This window comes from Toxorhynchites rutilus, chromosome 2 (genome assembly GCF_029784135.1).
Source record: "Toxorhynchites rutilus septentrionalis strain SRP chromosome 2, ASM2978413v1, whole genome shotgun sequence".
In the NCBI taxonomy this organism is placed as follows: Eukaryota; Metazoa; Arthropoda; class Insecta; order Diptera; family Culicidae; genus Toxorhynchites; species Toxorhynchites rutilus.
The window spans coordinates 334842416-334861291 of NC_073745.1; the positions used below are offsets into that span (position 1 = coordinate 334842416).

An 18876-nucleotide genomic window follows, 5' to 3' on the forward strand; every position below is an offset into this window, starting at 1 on the left:
TCTGTGAACAACAATACCCACACGTCATCATCAATTTTTCATTTGAGGTTACCCAAAATCAATCTGCCTAAGTTCGATGGAGAATTTTCAAAATGGTTGTCGTTTCGTGACACGTATTCATCGATGGTGTATTCTAATAGTGAAATTCCACCTATTGCCAAACTTCAATATCTTCTTCTACCACTTGAAGGTGAAGCGCGTAAACCATTCGAAAGCATTGATATCGAAGGCGAGAATTACCTCTCCGTCTGGGACGCGTTATTAAAGCGCTATGATAACCGCAGATTCCTGAAAAAACAACTGTTTCGTTCGCTCTATGATTTAATCCCATTGAAGAAAGAAAATGCTCAAGAATTACATGAACTCATCGATGAGTTTCAACGATACTCGATGAGCCGGTCGATTGCTGGGACACTCCCCTCGTGAACATCTTATCTTACAAACTGGATCCAACAAGTTTACGTGCCTGGGAAGAAAAAACAAGCTCACAAGAAGACGTTAAGTATGAAGAATTAATAGAATTTTTATATCAACGAGTTCGCATTCTGAAAACCGTCGCATCAGATCTTGTTCACCGATCACAACCGGTTCAGGCAAAAGTGGCCGGCAGTAGATTTTTCCCATCCAAATTCGCTGCCAACGCATCCACGTCCGGGAAATATAATATTCCATCTTGCGTCGTATGTTCCGAAAGACACTTCTTGTTTCTGTGTCCAACGTTTTCGAAAATGTCGATTACACAGCGAAGAGAGCTGGTTACCCAAAAAAGGTTATGCTGGAACTGTTTTCGAACCGGCCATAATGCCAGGAATTGCGAATCGAAGTTCACATGCCGCATTTGTCGAGATCGACATCACACAATGCTGCATGAATCAACAATGGTTGTGATAAATTCTGTCACTCCAGCTGTATCATCAGACTCAAGAGAAGATCCAAATATATACTCATTGTCGAATGTGGGTCAGTCAACATCAAAAATCAGCATGTCAGTCCAATCGAGTACAAACACAATATTATTAGAAACCGTCGCTTTAGAAATCGTTGATGATCACGGCAATGTATTCCAAGCGAGGGCACTGTTAGACTCAGGCTCAATGTCGAACTTCATTTCTCGCAATCTTGCTAACCGTCTCACGAACCCACAAACTAAAGTTGATGTAAGCATCGCTGGAATAGGACAGTCGCTGAAGAAATTGAAGCGCACTTTAACCGCAACTGTTCGATCGAGAATAAATCGTTTTGGTACTAAACTGGAGTTCCTGATAATACAAGAGCCAACTGCAGATTTACTCACTGTTCCCGTTCAAACTTCATCGTGGCAACTTCCAGCGATAGAATTCGCTGATCCTAAATTCAATGTACCAGGCAGAGTAGATATTATTATCGGCGGTGAAGCATACTGGGAGTTACACACCGGTAATAAAATTCATCTAGGGCAAGACTTGCCACAGGCAGTGGAGACGCCATTTGGCTAGACTATATGTGGACCCACATCAAAATTTCCATCTGTTTTCCAAACATGTTATCATGTCTCCACAATGGACGAGCGTCTGGAGAATGTTCTCCAAAATTTTTGGGAATTGGAAGTCATCCCAACAGACTCAAATTATTTTACCGCGGAAAAATATTGTGAAGAGTTTTACGCCAATACTACTACACGTGATTCCTCTGGCCGATATGTAGTGCGTCTTCCAAGAAAGGTCAACCCCGAGATAATCCTCGGTGAATCCAGATCCGTAGCTGAACGTCGATTCCTTAGCCTCGAACGTCGAATGGAACGAGATGTCAAGCTGAAGATAGATTATGTCCAATTCATGGAGGAATACGAAACCCTCGGTCATATGAAGCAAATAATTCAACCTGTCGATTACGCTGGAAATCATTGCTATCTGCCTCACCATCCCTTATTTAAATTATCCAGCAGCACCACAAAGACAAGGGTGGTCTTCGACGCATCATGCAAGACGATGTCTGGGTACTCGCTAAACGATGCCCTCATGGTCGGTCCAGCCCTTCAACAAGATCTATTGTCCATTGTGATGCGGTTTCGCATGCATCCTATAGCTTTGGTTGCGGATATACAAAAAATGTTTAGGCAAATTTTAGTGCATCCAGAAGACCAACCCTTACAGCGAGTACTCTGGCGTTCGAATCCATCCAATCCAATCGCTACTTACGAACTCCAGACGGTGACATACGGGACAGCGTCCGCCCCCTACCTAGCCATTAAAACACTACAAGAAGCAGCAAGAGAAGCGAATCAATCCATCGCAGAAGACTTTTATGTGGACGATCTACTAACTGGAGCTAGAGATGTCCAGTCCAGCATCCAGTTGATGAACGACATTTCAACGACTCTGGAATCTGCAGGATTCCAATTGAAGAAGTGGGCATCAAATTCAGTGGAGGTGATGCAAAATATTCCACCCGAAGATTTAGCAATACAAGAATTATGCAATTTACACGATGATCAATCTGTCAGCACACTGGGTCTCGCGTGGGAACCCAAAACGGACTATTTTCATTTCAAGGTGCAGCTGCCTCTGCCAGCTGCCATTCTAACCAAACGCAAGGTGTTATCCTATGTAGCACAGATATTTGATCCTATGGGCCTCATCGGGCCGGTAGTGTTGAGAGCTAAATTGTTTATGCAGCGTATATGGTCGCTTAAAACAACCAGAGATCAAACATGGGATGATCCTCTACCAACCAAACTACAAATCGAATGGAAGCAATTCCATACAATGATTGATCTACTGAGTCAAGTTAGAGTACCACGTTTCGTGTCACTTTTCGATGCAGTAAGCATTGAATTCCATTTTTTTGCTGATGCATCCGAGAAGGCCTACGGCACATGCTGTTATGTCCGAGCTAAATCGACAACCCAGATTTCCGTAAAGCTGCTAGTATCAAAGTCTCGAGTTTCTCCTATTTCATCAAGCCATACAATTGCCAGGCTGGAATTATGCGCAGCTTTACTATCCACACATCTTTATGAGAAGGTGATGAATGCAGTGAAAATATCCCCACCTGTTTATTTTTGGTCCGACTCTACAACGGTGCTACAAAGGCTTCGATCACCACCCAGCCGATGGAAAACCTTTATAGCTAACCGTGTTTCAAAAATTCAAGCTGCTACAAATATCAACGATTGGAGACACATAGTAGGTATTGAAAACCCGGCCGATGACATCTCTAGAGGATTAAACCCAAATGAAATCATTAATCGTACAAGATGGTGGAATGGACCACCATGGCTTTCCCAACCAGCGGAATTATGGCCTATCGGGGCATTACCAGCAGAAGATTTAGCAGAAACAATCAAAGAAGGAAAAAAGGTTTCATTAGTAGCCATGTCAACGACTGAAATTGATTTAAGCGAAAGAATTTTCACGCGGTTCTCCAGTTACCCACGGGGCTTCGACGAGCGATTGCGTATTGGATACGATACATTGAAATACTACGAGCTCGCACCACTTCCCACCGCACCACTCCTGAAATATACACTCATCTGCGTACACAGATTATTGTACAGAACTTAGAACCACTTATGTCTTCAGAGCTGCAAATAGCTGATCGAACTCTTTGTCGTATAGCACAACGTGAAAATTTCCTCCGTGAACAAGAAAGTCTTGTCAATGGAGAATTCGTTCCTAAGTCCAGTGTTTTGAAATGGTTAACACCGTACCTCGATGCTTATGGAATCATCCGTGTTGGAGGCCGTTTGAACAATGCAGAAATATCTTATTCTATCAAACACCCTAAAGTATTGTCTGCGAAGCATCCATTAGCCATACTATTAGTATCATATTTCCACAAAATGTTGTTGCATGCAGGCCCACAACTGATGCTATCTAGTTTACGTCAAAAATACTGGATAATTGGCGGAAGAAATCTCGTGAGACGCATTTACCACCAGTGTCATGTATGCTTTCGTAACAAGCCAATCCTGATACAACAGAGCATTGCTGACTTGCCAACATCACGTGTTACTCCCACGCGTCCTTTTTCAATTTGTGGCGTGGACTACTGCGGTCCATTTTTTATAAAATCCTCAATTCGCAAACGAGATCCAACAAAGGTGTACGTGGCGATTTTTGTGTGTTTTTCAACACGTGCAGTTCACATTGAACTAGTAAGTGATCTCTCAACATCTGCGTTCTTGGCTGCACTACGTCGCTTCGTGGCACGCCGAGGAAAGGTGACAGAGATCAATTCTGATAATGCTACAGTCTTCAAAGGTGCATCAAATGCACTTAATCGTGTATACAAAATGCTGAAACTTAATCAAGCTGACCGAAACGAATTGTTTAATTGGTGTGCTAATAATGAAATACGCTGGAAGTTTATACCTCCTCGCGCACCGCATTTTGGCGGCCTTTGGGAAGCCGCCGTCAAATCAGCCAAAACACATATGCTGAAGGAAATCGGAAAGGTTAGCATCACCTATGAGAACATGCTAACTCTGCTTGCACAGATTGAAATGTGCCTAAATTCGAGACCACTGACAGTTTTATCATCAGATCCGTCGGACCAAGAAGCATTAACGCCCGGACATTTCCTGGTAGGCTCCAACCTTCAAGCTATTCCAGAAGCGTTCCTCCAAAATATTCCAGAAAATCGCCTTGACCACTGGCACCAGACCGAGAAGCACCTACAGCGAATTTGGTCCCGTTGGTACCCTGAGTATCTCCAACAACTACAGACTCGGGCAGTCAAAACCAACAAGGCACCTATTGTTCTTCAACCTGGGCAAGTCGTTATCATAAAAGATGATTGCCTACCACCAGCTCAATGGCCACTCGGAAAAATTGTAAAGGTACACCCTGGCAAGGATGGGATCGTCCGAGTCGTGACTCTGAGAACTTCTTCGGCGGAGAATGTCGTGCGACCTACAGCAAAAATAGCACTTTTACCATCACCAATCAACAGCTAAACATCCTTCATTTACTTCAGGTCAATATTAGTATGAAGCCACGGAGACTGTGAATTTTGATAGCGTACCGAACTTAACTGAATTAATATGTACAATGCAGCTACAATCAATCTTAAAGAATAAAACATGTTAGTATTTTCTTGGAATATCAGTTATTCCAAAGTTGCCGGGAAAGACGGCGCCAGTGGTTGTGTGGTTAGCGTAACAGCCTCACAATCCGATCGGCCTGGGTTCAATCCCAGCTGGCGTCGTTGGGATTTTCTGAGGCGAAAAATCTCTGGTTACGTCTTCCTTCGGAGGGGAAGTAAAAGAAGTTGGCCCGGCTCATGAGTTGTTGAGTCTGATAGGTAGGAACAGGTGGAGTCGCCTCCCTGTTGTCGGTGATTGGCACTAAAGTGGCGGAAATAGGCCGACGAAAAATAAGCGAAGATAAAAAAAAAAAGTGGCCGGGAATGTTGAAGCGATTATAGAATTTGGAAGATTCTTTTTGAGCATCCCTAATTTGTCCAAATTTGCCAATGTAGTTAGTATTGAGGACAGAATAAAGCCAGTTGAAATAGAGAACTCGACCGCGTCGGCTTACCTTTTACAATCCCGAATAATTCTCTAAATCCCCAAGTTACACCCATTCTGGAACTTGATCGCCGTTTAACACGGAAAAGAAATCCCTTCGATACCGGTAAACACTGTGAAACCCCAACACTCTTAAGTAACACAAGACAAACCCCAACAAGTAACATGCAACGTAATCTTGATCCACCTCCTCCACCTTCACACGTTACGTAATTTATGTAGGAAGCCTCATACATTATAGCAATTTCTCCAAACACCGATAGCGATTACCTTCGCAGGTAAAAGTCAAGGTTAAGCAATAAATTAATTTTCCGAACGGCTTCTAGACAAAGACCGAACAGCTTTTCTACCCTTTCACTTTCAACTCACGTGCAGGATACAATTCATGAACACAATTTTGCCGCCATATGTTGTCTAATCCACGTCCACTCGGGTTGATCTGAAGCAGCACGATAATAAATGCTTCCAATCCAAGCTCATGGCACGAAATTCACGCATCGTGAATTACATTCTGTCTGCGGCAAACATACACGGGCAGGAACTGTTTTCCCATAATGGAAAGCAGCCCCAGCTTGTGTGTGTGTGTGTGTGTGTGTGTGAAGTTGGTGTGGTACGTTCTGGAATATCCTGCACGTGATTGTTTGCAACCGAATGGGAAGCCGGCTGGATTGTTGGGAAATAAAACATTCTAATCGCTTGATTGCCTTATTGTGTACCCTTCTGGGGGTTGTTATTCCGATGCACATTTTGTGCTCCAACGGGAACGTGACAGCGCTACCCAATCTCGAAGCGGGCATAAAGTGCACGTGCGAGCTTAAGCTGGGATGAACGGGGAAGTGGGTGTCATATATTTCGTTGATAATTTTGAGTGTGGGAACAAGTTCATCGACGCCAATGTGTACATTAATTTTGAAAAAAGAAAAAAGTCAAGGTTTAAGCTCATTAAATTCACGAGATTAACACTTTGGCGTCCGGCGACACCACAGTGGTTACGTGCGCATAGTATCTCAGTGGCCGGCGACAGCACTTTAGTATCGTTTGCGTTCTGTTACGGTTTTGTTTAAGTAACAATAACTTACACACACTACCAAGTATAATTTTTTTATAAGTAGGGGAGGTGGGGAAAAACGGACATATTAAGAAGAACTTTTATTATATCTTTCGAAGCCCATGTTTTACCAAACATAAATGCAGTTTCTTGCATTTCAATATACTGTTTTTCGAGATAATCGGCCGAATGTTTTTCAATGTTTTTACTCAAATTAAAACAGACCGAAAAGTAAAACACTTTTTCGATGATTATCCGCATGGATGTATAGTGGAGATAATATGGACAGGTTTGTAATATTTACGTATGTATATCTTCGAAATTTCATGAAAGTAGGGGAACAGGGTTGAGAACTTACAAAAACTAACGATAAGATTAGTAAAACTTAACAATTTCTAATTTCCCGATAATGTCAAGAACGGGCGGCGACAAGCCAAGTATCGTGTATCGTGCGGACGTCAAAGTGTTAATAACGAAAATCGTAGGGGTATCTTCGAAAAAATACTAACCTGTTAAGTATTTGCCGGAACTCTACAAACGTGTGAGTAATAGATTCTTGTTATCTACGCTGAAAGGAAATCAAGCTTCTAGGAACAATCTATTTTTATGCTCAATATTAAAACGAATTTCCAGTCCTTCGCTTCTACCTCTCAACAAACAGCACTAACATCTAAAGTAAATAAAGCCTGAACTTGATCCTGATTGCGATCCATCTTAACGTTCGATCAGCAAGGCATCCGAAAAGCGACACCGCTGCTGTAGCCTAATAGCTTTTCTCTCCCCCACCTCGCAAGGATGATATCACCGTTGTTCACCTCGGCAAGTGACAGCACAGCATTTTATTGACTGTGTGTGGGCGTGCCACATACACCTGCCTCTGCTGATTTTGTCGTCACATATAGTGGCCATCACACAAAAAGAAATTCAGATTGGCAATCGGTGTCGCTGGGGGACCGGAGGATAGTTAAAGTTTTCCATCTGTGTCATTAAGTGTCATAATGCTCGAGATAATGTGAAATCGTCTTCGAGTACCAAAGACCTTCATCAGATGACCTTCTGACCTTCGCTCTTTCACTTTGGCATAATGTAGTAAATGGAAATTCTATCGAATAGGTTTTTCCTCGCTCGTAGGAGAGAATGTCGTGCCTTAATTTATAGTTATTTGCTGTCGAATTTTACGAATTTAGAAGCATTCTCCGACGAGGCGGTGATGGCAAAAGCAAACCATTTGTTTCGGAAGTTGATAAAATTCAAGGACACACAAATACTTTTTGCAGAAAGAGTCTCGGAATCACACCTTGAAAAGAGCGTGTGCTTATCTTTAATTTGGTATCATCTCGAAAAAAAAAAGGATGAAGAAAATCACCTTTAAGGTATCAGCAGATTAATGTTTCCTTTGAGAATCAGTTAACAATTGGAAGAAAATACATATATGTAATCATGTGAACATGGGAATAAGGGTGACACAATTTTGACGTGGGACTACGTATAACCGGAATATATGGGGTAAAATGAAAACCTAAACACAGAACATGCAGGAAAAAAGGAAAGAGTCCGAATGCCTGTAACTCGAACATTTCTTACTGGATCGGAAAGATGTTTGCATCAATTGATAGGGAATATTTTTACGCGTCTATTGCAATTAATAAAATGTAATTTTTCATTAGATAAACAATATAATAACTGTAAAATGTTAAGCGTTATCTAAACGCCCTAACTGCCTCGTTTCGATTGGTCCGATTTACGGTTTCCCCAACACAGCCATCAAAACTAAGCAGCCTTGGGGAAATCGGCATCGCAAACACATGAACGTAGGGGGAGTTTTTTTTCCCACCAAAATATGTTTCCCTAACACAGACTTGAAATCAATGGAGCGTGGGGAAATCGGCATTGCAGATACATGCAGGTCGGGGGTATTTTTGTCTCGACTGAAATGTGTTTCCCTAACACAGACTTCAGAACCAAGGTGTCTGGGAGAATCGACATTGCAAAAACATGCAAGTCGGGAGCATTTTGGTTTCGACTGATTGTGTTTGCCTAACACAGACTTCAAATCCAAGGTTTCTGGGGAAATCGGTATTGCAAATAAATGCAAACTGCGAGTACTATTGTACTCGCTTGCCTATGTGTTTCCCTAACACGGTCTTCTCAAATTAGGAACCTGGAAAAATGGTGCAGATACTAGAGGCGAATGAACTATCAGGTTTCGAGTAAATTCGTGGCTCGAGAAGTGCGTACACTTGAGGGATGCAAACTTCAGAGAGAAATGTACAATAAAATCATCGTTTGATTATTCTTCCGTTCACATATTTTGTCCGTAAAAGGACTGTCATTTAATTTACTTGTAACGAAGAACATAATCTATCACAATGCATTAATTGACCTTACATGTTCAATCTTTTTACTCACAAAGCAAATATATTGAATTCAATTCGGGATTCGGAAATTGTTTCATTCAATCAAGAATTTAATCAATACAAACAAGTGATTGCCAAGCTAAGGTAGTCGCACGTCAACCTTGCGGTTATATCATAGATATAAACCACCCTTTTTTTTCACTAATTAAGTACTCTCAATTCAGTTTACAACACAATATCGTTCGCGTGAAGCTTTCAATTTGGTTTGAAAAGTCTCCATACCCCCCGAAGCACAAACACAAAACTGAGTGGAGAAAAAAAAGATCCGGCAGAAATTTTCCGAACAATTCAGCTGAAATAAATCAAACAGGGAAATGAATGAAACGGACGACAACGAAAGCACCGAGCTGAAATGGACCCTAAGTAGTGGCTGGTAATGAGTGGTGCAGGACACTGAGACCGCAAAATTAAATCATTCTTCCCGCTGAACAATTACACTGATTTGTTTGATTCAATTAATGTAACATTACTACTGGTGATCGCTCCCACCAATCGGTACACAGACAATGCTATCGCGAACAAGCTCTCAACGTGTCCTTTTATTAATTTGCGATTCTTCTGGATCATTTTCAATTATTTCGCAGGGAATTACTCTTGTCATCCCCGCTGCAGCAGAGTGACGAAAAAAAATATTAAGAGTTTACATCCAACTTGAATAGCAATTTATTTAATGAGCCTCCCATAGAGAACGAGAGAGTAAGCCAACAATCGGGCAAAATTGTATCACTAATTGCTGTCCTAATTGCACCCAATTGGAAACTTTAGCGCTTAATGATCATTTGGTGAAGAAGTTTCTTCCCAACTATATGACTCTAGAGTTCCCGTTTATCCTTGTCTTTGCTTGTATTCTTTGCTCGTTAGGACGAGGGGACCAGTGATGCAAATGAGTTCCACGCTTAACTTAGGAATGCAATGAATGCTATATTGTCATCGAAAAACATATCATCGAATTACTCTATTCTCCAGATTTAACTACGAAATTTAAAATTCTTCTGCTCATTTGTTTCAGGCAGCGGACTGATAGACGAAACCGAGTTCCTCCAGTGGGTGGCCCGGATCCAGGCGCTCAAGGAAGACAGCAACACCAGCAATAGTAGCAGCAGCAGTAGCGGCAACAGCACCACCCAGGCAGCTGACGATGACCTCACACAGGATCTGGTTGCTGCCTTCAGGTGCGTTGTGTTATTGAATCGAGGTTCTACTTTGCAGGAAAAAATGGCTCGGGTTTTGTTCAAACCTTGTTTTTTTTTCTTTCCGAAAAATTATGATATTTTTTTATTTCACTCTTAAGCCATGTACCCAGTCCACCATTCAGAACTAGGGTGGACTAAAAAATCAAAAATGTTTTATTGGAAATAAACCATGCGTCTCCATTTATTTTATATATGGGGACTGCTATTATGGAAACGCATGAGTTTTGTTGAACGAAACATTACCGCTTTTGAAACAATATATCTCAAAAATGAAATCCACAAAAGTTTTGATATAAGATGTAAAAATGAGAACTTTCTGGAAAAAAATATCTTTTTGGACACCTCAAAACCACAAAAAAAAGCAAGAGCAATTCCACGCCAAATCGTCCGGCCGCTGACCCGGCCCTCTTCGATTTTGACGTTTTTCATTTCTATACTGGGGTGTAAGTTCAAAGTTTCGAAAATGAAAGCGTTACGCCGGAGCAACGAGATTTTGAGCGTTAATACCTCCTTGTCGTAACCACTCCCGGTCGACTAAAATCAACCGCTCGCCACTATAATAATCCAGAGAATAACCATCAAATTACATTGCATTCATAACTCATTATAAAGAGATTGTAAAGTCCCTGTGAAACTCTCCAATTTTCACAGTCTCTCATATATGCTATACAGAAGAGAGGAGAGTATGTTCTGTCCATACTCCCTATTCGCATTTTCCTTAACGTTTTAGTTTTGGCAGCATCGTATGCTCTTATATTTCTATTCGCTATTACGGAGAGTATAAGATTTCTTTAATATCTCAGAGCATATCAATAAATCAACCAAAGCTTCAGAACAGATGAAGCACTCGTTATTATTCATTATTAATCAGTGCCACAAAGAACGAATTTTATATATCTATGTACTGTTTTCATAATATCAATCCTATCTCCCACACTCCTAAACAACTGAATGAAATGGTATGATAAACACTTCATTCGAAAGACAAAATGTAGTTTGATAGTTTGGCAATGACAGCTAAATTTGCAACACATCTTGAATCGCGGATCATATCCTCTTGGCCAGGGCCTGGTTAGTATGGATGCAGCGCTGTTGTTTATATGCTTTGCTTAGAACGAGCGAAAATGAGGCGCGCATCACACAAGTGAGAAGCGATGTTCAGTATCTGAATTCTACGCTCTGTTCATTCGGCGCTCTCGTGTTTAAACATTTGGTACACTTCGTACCAAGAGAGACTATATATTTGTCATGAACTTGCGCTGATGAAAATTAAACTCGAGTGCAGCAAAGCGTACGTTTTCCCAAGAACTTGGCTGGAACTTTCAGGACAGCACCTGCAAGCACGACTAGAATTTGCAAAGGGTCATCTCGATTGGGTTGGACCTTGAGCCCAGCCAATACAAAGTGAGCGCAGACAGCATAAAGCTAGGAATCACGCATTGTTCATTTTTTTGGGGTCAATATTGATGCAAACATGTTCAGCATTTGCAACGGACTGTAGCCAATGATTCCGTCGATACTGATGCTGTAGCAGGTTCGCACAAAGCACTTAATTTTCAATTTTAGGTTATGATTTCTATGCTCATGATCAGCGGCGTAGTGAGGATAGGCAGCGCCCCCGGAGAACTATGAAAATGGTGCCCCCAAAAATACCACTATTTTCAAGATTGTGATATTTTGAAAAAGCTACTCACTTTGAGCAGTTTATTCGTATTCAGAGACTAGAAGTGTCATTACCAGCTTCGCTTATTCTCTAGTCAAATTTTTGCCTTGCGTGCTTTAGCAGAAGCAAACTGATCCACAATTGCATCTAACTCAAGATGTTGCCGCAAGTCTACCGATCTACTACATCCACGATGGATCTGGTCACCCGGTATCTGGAAGCGACGCTTCGAACGGAAACGTCACCCGCTGTCAGAGAGAATGATCGTGACGCAGAATCGATCGATCCGTCATTCGACCAGATCCGGCTGAATTGTACGATCGACCACATTGATCCTGGCGTTAAGTGAAGCGGAGTGAATTTATTTAATTAATTTATTACTACCTAAAAGTTATTTTTTTCTACCGTATGAATTTGTTTAATTGCCTAGTATAGTGTAGTTTATTAACCTACAATTTATTTTTCTAGATCCCACTTCCGTGGCGATAATTAATTATTCTATGTAGTGCGGTTTCTCACCCCCAAAATTGAATTAATGCACTAAATTGTAAGATGCCTAATATACCTAAATTTGTTATTGAAACCTAATTATAACTGCTTTCTGCAGCTTTGAAGCAGATAAATACATGCTATCAAACATTAGTGAACGGGGTTTTACTTCCGCCAACACAAGGTCTGATAGCGATTCTTTCTCGATCGAGTCGGTCTCAGTTCATTTTAGAACGCAGATAATGTTTGATCAATTTTAGCTTGCTGAAAATGCGTTCGCACGATGCCATTGTAACTGGAAGCTTCAGAGAGAATATCTTTGAATAATGTTCTAAGAGATCAAGTCATGGAATATGTAGGTCCTTTATAGGCATCTTGAACACTTCCACCTCTATATCAACGTCTGAAGAATACTTCCGTCCGAACTTTGATGCAGCCTGCTTGAATTGACCCATGCTTATAGCTCATAGGGTGAAATGTAGGAAATTATTTACATTTTTATAAAAAAAATGCGAAATTTTCTTTAAATTAAACTGAAAAAAAAGTTTTAGAAATTGAAGTTCATTTTTCTAAAAAATTATTTCTTTCAGATTCTCAAAAAAATATATGAATAGCCCTTACAATTTCCAACAAGTCACCCATACTCGAAAGATGGGTACTTTTACAGGGAAAAAGATTCTCTAACAACAATTTATTCATGTTTTCATAACGTAAACCAACGAATCCTAATTTTGTTTAAACTTAAAATAACGATTAGGGATTGTTAACCGATTTTACCGTTACCGGTTTCACCGGTTATACCGGGTCATTTTTCATAACCGAATTACCGGTAATTTTACAATTAATAACCGGTAATTTCGGTAATTTTCATTTTCATGCCACAAATAATATACCTTTATACTTTATATTATTTTTTAGTTTCGAAGTTTTCGCTTAATCAGAGCCCAGTACTATTCCATTGGGCGAAGTTCTGGACAGTTCGGTGGATTTACTGTTTTTGGCACATATTTGACCTCATGTGCATTATACCATTCCAGGATGGATTTTGCATAGTGACAAGAGGCCAAATCTGGCCAAAACAATGCTGGAGAGTCGTGGCTTTTTATGAAAAGTAACAACCGCTTCTGGAGACATTCCTTTTCGTAGACATCTTTCTTGATAGTGCCGGTAGAGACGAAAGATTTGAATTTTCGGTCACAACTGCATATGGCCTGCTAAACCAAGTACTATTTGGGGAATTTAGACTGCTTCTTGGTCCGTAAACACTCGGCTACGACACTCCTTCGCATTGCAGTATAAAAAGCGAGACCCGAAAGCTGCTTGAAGTCTTCGAGAACATAAAGGCCCATTTATACGTTGCTAGTAGCTGACTTGACAATGAGCAGCTACTGACCCGGTGGACTCGCTTGACAATTGGTTGACTCGCCTTGTCCGTTCACATAGTGTGAGCTGCTGGCGAGAAACTAGATACTACGGCACGGGTTTACCTGGGATGCCAGGCGATTTTTCAAATGTCCATCAAATAGTCAGAAACAGCAATCAGGTCCGAATTTGTCAAATGATTGGTCCGAAATCGACTTCTTTATTGGTAGTTTTCATCTTAGGTTTTCAGTTGAATGTATCATTACACAATTTTATAGAGATTACAGAGCAGTGTTGAGAATAACACCTGAACAAGTGGAAAAACTGTTGAATTTAATTGCTCCACAAATACAACGCCAAGATACACTCATGAAGGATGCTGTACCTGCAAGAGTGATAATATAAATGACATTGATATGCCTTTCTTCTGGAATATTGTTCAGATTGTTGTCGATATTTTTTAGAATCTCGAAAGCATCCATAGCTAAGATAATTCCGGAAGTATGTGATGCTTTAAATGATAGTCTAGAAGACTTTTTAAAATTTTATTCACACGCGTCAAAAATTAAAATAATGAATGAAAATGTACTTTTTTAAATCGAATATGTATTCTGTTTCTTAGAACCTTACTTTTTTTCGCAAGTTGTGAGTGAATTTTGAATGAAAATTGTGCCTGATAATGATTCTATATTAGACATTCTCCAGAAAACTATCTCAAAAAGAAAGCGTGCCCCGCCAGCGTGCAAAACAGAATAACAATGATTTCGTTAAGAAACTATGAGGGTTTTATTTGTTTTTCCAATAATTTTCAAGTCTATAAATATCTTCGCATATTTTCAAATATCTTAAAAATAGAGACATTTCTTTACATTTGGCATCCCTGATTCGAACGCTAAATTCTGTTTTTGACGTTTTGAAGCATGCGAGTGCGAGTAAATTCAAAAAACTTTGAAGTAGCTCGCACGCCGGATCACACATGACAATAACTGGCATGATGTGTTCACACGGTGTGAGTAGCTGCACTGCAGTAACTGACTAGACCGACTCGTATGCTTGCTCGCACCGTCTGAACCCGGCTTAAGTTTCATCGTCCATTATGGTGCATGAACATTTCTGCAAAAACTGGATGTAGAGCACCTTAGCACGGCTTTTGTAGTGAAATTTTACTTATCATCACGATTGGGCACCTTTTTCACTATGTACGCCTTCAGTATATGTCTCTGCTTCACTTTTTGTACATAAAGGGTGTGTCACATCAAATTGCATCACGGAAAAAACGCTGTGGAAATTCGCCCAGTAGACCGATCCTTTTGAAAATTTTAGACAGTAAAATAAAAATTATTAAACAACTTTTGGCATTTTCTTTTTATTCATACATCGAGCCCAAGCCCGTATGCTTGCACCTTCCTCTTTACCCCGTCCATAAGGTTCTGTACAACGTCAGGTTGTAGTTTTTTTTGAACAGAAATCCATTTTCTCTTGAAGTCCGCCTCCGATTTGACAACTTTTGGATTCTTCCGGAGGGCCTGCTTCATAATCGCCCAATATTTCTCTATTGGGCGAAGCTCCGGCGCGTTGGGCGGGTTCATTTCCTTTGGCACGAAGGTGACCCCGTTGGCTTCGTACCACTCCAACACGTCCTTTGAATAGTGGCACGAAGCGAGATCCGGCCAGAAGATGGTCGGCCCCTCGTGCTGCTTCAATAGTGGTAGTAAGCGCTACTGTAGGCACTCCTTAAGGTAAACCTGCCCATTTACCGTGCCGGTCATCACGAAGGGGGCGCTCCGCTTTTCGCAAGAGCAGATCGCTTGCCACACCATGTACTTTTTGGCAAACTTGGATAGTTTCTGCTTGCGAATCTCCTCCGGAACGCTGAATTTGTCCTCTGCGGAGAAGAACAACAGGCCCGGCAGCTGACGAAAGTCCGCTTTGACGTAGGTTTCGTCGTCCATTACCAGGCAATGCGGCTTCGTCAGCATTTCAGTGTACAGCTTCCGGGCTCGCGTCTTCCCCACCATGTTTTGCCTTTCGTCGCGGTTAGGAGCCTTCTGAACCTTGTATGTACGCAGGCCCTCCCGCTGCTTGGTCCGCTGGACGAATGAACTTGACAAATTCAGCTTATTGGCGACATCCCGAACCGAACTTCTCGGATCACGTCTAAACTGCTTAACTACGCGCTTGTGATCTTTTTCACTGGCGGAGCATCCATTTTTGCCGTTCTTCACCTTCCAGTCGATGGTTAGGTTCTCGAAGTATCGTTTTAGTACTCTGCTGACCGTGGATTGGACGATTCCCAGCATCTTACCGATGTCCCGATGTGACAACTCCGGATTCTCGAAATGGGTGCACAGGATTAGTTCACGACGCTCTTTTTCGTTCGATGACATTTTTCCAAATTTACGAAAAATTGACAGTGAAGCATGGCCAACGTGATCTATACACTCTTATCTGATTATAAGCGAAAGCTGAAGATATAATTCCTAAAAATTAATTTTCTACAGCGTTTTTTCCGTGATGCAATTTGATGTGACACACCCTTTATGATTTTGATTTTACAATCTTTCGAGTAACATTTATAACTGAAAGGTTGGGATGTTTCTCAATAATGGCATCCACATTTCGGTCCATCTGTCGGGAGCATACTTTTCGATTTGTTCCGCTTCCAACCTTCCGATCCACAGTTAAGCGCTGGTCAAACGATTTGCACACACTAAACACGGTACTCTTCGGCAGTTTTAGCTTTTAGGCGAGATCGCGTACTGACAGTGTTGGATTTTGCTGCCGTTCGCGCAAAATGCGTTTGCGTACTTCCACTTGATTCGACACCATTTTACTAAACTGAAGAAGAATGTAAACATGTTGGACATCGAAATAAAGAGGAGGATTTCAGCTGTCATGTAAGTGAAATATTTCATTGATTAGTGAAATATTTCATAAATTACACTGAAAGAAAAGTGTTCGAAATATAACGTGGACAGGCTTTATGCTAGAACAGCGAATTAACCATCAGAAATTTTAAAGCAGCTGCTTGAAACCCTGATTGAAAGGATTTCAGAAAAAACGTTTCGTATACACAGATTTAGTCGTATGCGGGTGCAGGCATTTGAAATTGTTCGTGACATGATAAAATTTGACGATTTTGGTATTTATTCAGTAGCTGGACAACAGCAGAAAATAAATCCACTGAACGATGCAGAACCTGCATAACAGGTGAGATGAAAACCCTCAGATAAGAGTTTTCGTGCGGAGGGCATCAGAGGCAAATACATATCAATGGTATTCGACATCATTGGACTCTGAACAAGCGCCCTCTTCTGGAAATTTTGTTAATGAGATCCGATCTAGATTAGAAGACGACAAAATTAACATTCTTTGTGTCCTTAAGTATTACTTTAACACGTTGAGCCCCGACCAAAATAGGGGACCGACAATGAACTTTCGGGCCCGTTTCGGTCCCAGCGAATCGATAGTGGCCTTTTCTAAATATCATTTTGTAACTTTGTTGATGTCGTTCCCAATGCCGACACTCTCCGCACGAAAAGTCTACTGTCGGTCCGGTGAAATCGATGCAAAAAAGACGGAACATTCAGTGTCAGTCTCCAGGGACCGACGCGGGGCTTAACGTGTTAACCTACAAACTAAGTAGCAAAAACTTGCAAACTGTTTTATGTAAACTAATCATTATCAATAAAAACCATTTCTTCAAGAGAATGGTTTGTTTTGAAGTTTTTACTGGTAATTTACCGGTTTTACTGGTAATTTACCAGTTTTACCGGTAATGCAATTTTCATTACCGGTTATTGAAATTTCGGCACTAAAATCTAAAAGCGATATAGTGTATTCGACAAAGTTTTAGATTTTTTTTTGTCGAAGCATCAACTTTCTATCTTTTATAGTTTGTTGAATATATGGAATTTTTGTTTTGCTTTGTTTTTTATTTTTGTATAAATAATGTTTTAATCGTAACATTTTTGTATATAAGTTCTCGCGTTTGACATGTTTCTAAATAGAAAAACGTTTGCAAAACATGTAAATCGTGATAATTTATACCTAAAAATGTTATGAAAATTGGTTGGAAATTGTAACGGCTATTCATATCTATTTTTATTAGACTTGAAAAAAAAAATATTTGAAAGCGCTGAATTTTAATTTTCAATATCTTTCAATGAAATTTTTCTTTAAAAATTTGTCATATCTTTCAATGAAAACTTAAATAATTTCCTACATTTCATCTTTAACTAAAATTTCGAAAGTCGTATAGTTTTGAGTGAGAATTTTGTTCAAATTTTGAGTTTTTTCAACTTTTTTTCGAAAAATCTTAACTCAAAAATTAAAAGACCTACCGAACATCAGTCAAAAATATATGTTTTTTTTAATTCTAAAAAAAATAGATATGCCATTACAACAAGTCACCCATAAATCGGAAGATCGTGTCTTTTCCAGGGAAAGAGTTTTTCTATTCCATTCCATCCTTTGTTTTAAAGAGGTTTTAAAGTGTTTTAAAAAGAACCTTTTCAGTTCATTCGCCTCTAAAAAGTTTTTCTAACAAAAACTTTTCATGTTTCCTATTGATGTTTAACTCGTAACATTTTTATGTATGAATTATCGAGATTTACACGTTCTATATTATTTTTTATATTTAGAAACATGTACAAAACATGTCAAATGCGAGAATTTACACACAAAAATGTTACGAGTAAAACATTATTTTTTCAGGAATCTCCAGACAAAAATGCCATATATGCTGACTAAAAATAAATTATCGTTCAAGGGGTTAAGCAATAACTGTAAAATATCGCCTAGTATGGAACAGGTGCCAAGGCATGCGTAGCGGAAAAATCAAAATGGTATTGGTGTAATGTGATGTTGTGTTCCAATTTTGAGAAGAAAATCAAAGATAGCTTATTGGTTTCATGTACGGACAGAAGCAACTACTCATGATGGATGTTTTTACTCAGTTGAAAGATGAAATATATAATGGGAAAAAATTGCTATTGATGATTCTTGGATTTTGGCGCCCCAAAGGGTCAGCGCCCCCGGCAAATGACGGGTTTGACACCCGCACACTACGCCACTGCTCACAAAACCCGAAATAGTGAAAAATTATGTAACAAAACAAAAGTGAACTTTATCGAATCCGACGGGAATCGCTGGGTTACTGTGCTGTCAAGTCACAATACGCAACCAAGCCATTG

General features: G+C 40.3%; 2 protein-coding genes across 8 annotated transcripts in view; both read left to right on the plus strand.

Annotated features, from left to right (window-relative positions):
• Nucleotides 1-18876, plus strand: part of LOC129771581 (calcium-binding protein E63-1) — a 236331-nt gene that overhangs the window by 193282 nt on the left and 24173 nt on the right. For all 7 annotated transcript variants that reach the window (XM_055775369.1, XM_055775370.1, XM_055775368.1 and 4 more), the window contains one exon: nucleotides 9984-10146. In XM_055775369.1, the coding sequence (XP_055631344.1) occupies nucleotides 9984-10146 (163 nt within the window). The remainder of the gene's footprint in view (nucleotides 1-9983; nucleotides 10147-18876) is intronic.
• LOC129771579 (epsin-1) overlaps nucleotides 1-18876 on the plus strand; it is a 280095-nt gene that overhangs the window by 101469 nt on the left and 159750 nt on the right. The window lies entirely within an intron of this gene.